General features: G+C 66.9%; 1 protein-coding gene across 1 annotated transcript; it reads right to left on the minus strand.

The window, feature by feature from the left end:
• Positions 1-256: 256 nt before the first annotated feature.
• LOC135315306 (brain-specific homeobox/POU domain protein 3) lies at positions 257-2031 on the minus strand. The gene is made up of 2 exons (XM_064462731.1): positions 1912-2031; positions 257-1274 (listed from the first exon to the last, which is right to left on the minus strand). The coding sequence occupies exons 1-2, from the start codon at positions 2029-2031 to the stop codon at positions 369-371; spliced, it is 1026 nt and encodes a 341-aa protein (XP_064318801.1). The 3' UTR covers positions 257-368.
• Between the last annotated feature and the right edge of the window lie 575 nt (positions 2032-2606).

Consider the following 2606-nt stretch of genomic DNA (forward strand, 5'->3'; position numbering starts at 1 on the left):
TCCGGGCACCCCGAAACTTCCCCCCTTGGCCTTTCGTTTTGTCTTTTCCTTTTTCTCCATCTTTTTTCCAGCTTTACCTACGAAAGCAGTCTGTACCAGTCGTACAAGCGGGGGCCACCTCGCCGGGGGGTGAGGAGCAGGCACCAAACTGTTCGCTTTGCTTTGGGCAGGTTTTTCCCTTTAAGGTTTATTTTTCCTTTTTTTTTTTTCCCCCCACCAATTTTTTTTTTTAAACAAACAAACAAAAAGAAAAAAGCCAACAACCCCAAACCCAGCCTGTTTCGGAGGGACCAGGGGCCAGGACCACGGTGGGCTGGATGGGGAGGGCAGGCACGCTCCCCCCGCCCACTGCCCTCCCAGCCCCTTCTTTAGTAGGTGGCAGAAAATTTCATCCTTTTCTGCTTCTGTCTCTGATTGCAAAACCAGACCCGCACCACGTTCTTCTTCAAGTCTAACTTCTCGGCGATGGCAGCGATTTTCTCTGAGGAGGGCCGTGGCTGCACGGCGAAATAGGCCTCCAGCGACCGCTTTTCGGGGGCAGCGATGGAGGTGCGCTTGCGTTTCTTGTCACCCCCCGTGTAGATCTCAGGTTTGGTCATTTTCTCCCTCTGAGCCCGCTCGGCCTCCTCCAGCCACGCTTCCAGGATGGGCTTGAGGGCCACCATGTTGTTGTGGGACAAGGTGAGGGACTCAAACCTGCAGATTGTGCTTTGGCTAAGGCAGCCCACCCCCGGGATCTTCAGGTTGGCCAATGCGGAGCCCACGTCCGCCTGGGTCACCCCCAGCTTGATCCTCCGCTGCTTGAACCGCTCGGCGAAGGATTCCAGCTCCCGGGGGTCCGTCTCCGTCTCGGGGCCAGAGATGACAGCGTGGGAAGCGAGGCCGTGGGGGTGGGACATGTTCATAGGCTGGGAGTGGTGGGCCATGTGGTTGATGGCCGACATGTGGGAGTGAGGGTGCGAAGGTGTGGAGCCCACGTCCGGGCCCGGCACCCCTCCGAGTGGGAGAGCGGAGTTGAGGTGGTCCAGGAGCTCGCCATCCAGGCCCTGGGAGGGCTGGTGGTGGTGGTGGTGGGGATGGTGCGTGGTCAGCACGGACGGGTGGTGCAGGTGGACGGAGGACGAGGTAGGAGTGCAGGACACGCTGCTCATGGTGTGGTAGGTGGCATCCGGCTTGAAGGGGTGGGTTTTCTGCGATACTATATCCACAGCGGCCAGAGCCTCAGCACCCCGCAGCAAGGTCTCATCAAAGCCCGCAAAAATGTTACCCTGGATCTGGATGGAAGCGAGAGGGTGGGGTGGTAAAAGTGGGAGCAAAAACAAACCAAAAGAGCAGGAGAGGATTAAAAGGAAAGCAGCGCTACGGAGATCCCGCTCTGCCCCTCCAGCGGTGCCTGGGACAGCTGGGATGAACCGAGGCTCAGCCCAGCTCCCCCCGCTAAATGAAAGGGCCAGGAGCAGGGTGCCGGCCCCCGGGCCCCCCCGGGCCCCTCCGGGGCCACCTCCCCAAAAAAGACGGCAGCCGCAGAGCGGGGGGAGCCGCCGGGGGTCCCGCAGAGCCTTTGCTGCGCCGGCTGGCACGGCCGGCTTGGGCAGGACGGCTGCTCCCTCCCAGCCCGGGACGGACCCCCCAGCTCTGCCCCCGGCTGCCCCAGCCCCCCTCCCCGCTCCGAGCACCCCCCGGCGGCAGGGACGGCCCCCAGCCCGCCGGACCAACCGCCCGGGAGGAAGGAGGGGACCCCCCCAAAACCCAAACCCAGACGGAAACCGTCGGTTCCCTAAGAAAGTTGGGGAGGGCGCAGCGCGGGGCGGTCCGCGGGTGCGGACACCCCGAAAGCCACGCGGGGTGGGGATGCTGGGGTGGCGTTGGGGTGCTGGGGGCAGCGCGGAGCCCCGCCGAGGTGCGGCTTACCTGGGGGGCGGGCAGGCAGGCTCTGCGGATGGCTTCGGAGCTGGTGTGCAGGTGGGGGTACTTGGGCTCGTGCAGGATGGGGTGCATGCTGAACGCCTGCTTGCTGTTCATGGACATCATGGTGGGAGAGGAGCGGGGCAGGGGCGCTCCGGGCAGCCCGGCTCCGGGGGCGCGGTATTGTCTGGCTCCGCCGCCCGGCATCAATGGCATTATAGCCCGGCCCCCCCGCCCCCCCGCCCGCTCATTGGACGGGTTTCGGGAGGCCCCTCCCACCGCCCGCCCCCGGGCAGTGAGCTCACACCCCCCCCACCCGGTTGTACCCCCCACCCCCCCAAAACCGGGGCTCACACCCCCAGCCCCCCAGCCCCGGCACTGCGCAGCCCCGGGGGTCCCCGCCGGTGCGCCGCTCTCCCGAACCCCCCGGGGCACCCCCCCATCGCGGGGATGGGTGGGGGGGTCGCTCCGGGGTCCCTCTAGCCCGCACCGCCGGCGGCGGGGGTGGGGGCGGGGGGCTGCGGCCGCCGAGCCCCGCTCCTGCCCTGGGACGCCGCCGTCGAGCAGCCCCGTGGTCGGGGGGAGCCCCGGCTGCACCCTCCCGCTCGGCCCTGCCCGGCCCCTGCCCGACCCCTGCCCACCTCTGCCCTGCCCCTGCCCAGCCCCTGCCCGACCCCTGCCCGGCCCCTGCCCGACCCCTG

This window comes from Phalacrocorax carbo, chromosome 11 (genome assembly GCF_963921805.1).
Source record: "Phalacrocorax carbo chromosome 11, bPhaCar2.1, whole genome shotgun sequence".
Classification (NCBI taxonomy): domain Eukaryota; kingdom Metazoa; phylum Chordata; class Aves; order Suliformes; family Phalacrocoracidae; genus Phalacrocorax; species Phalacrocorax carbo.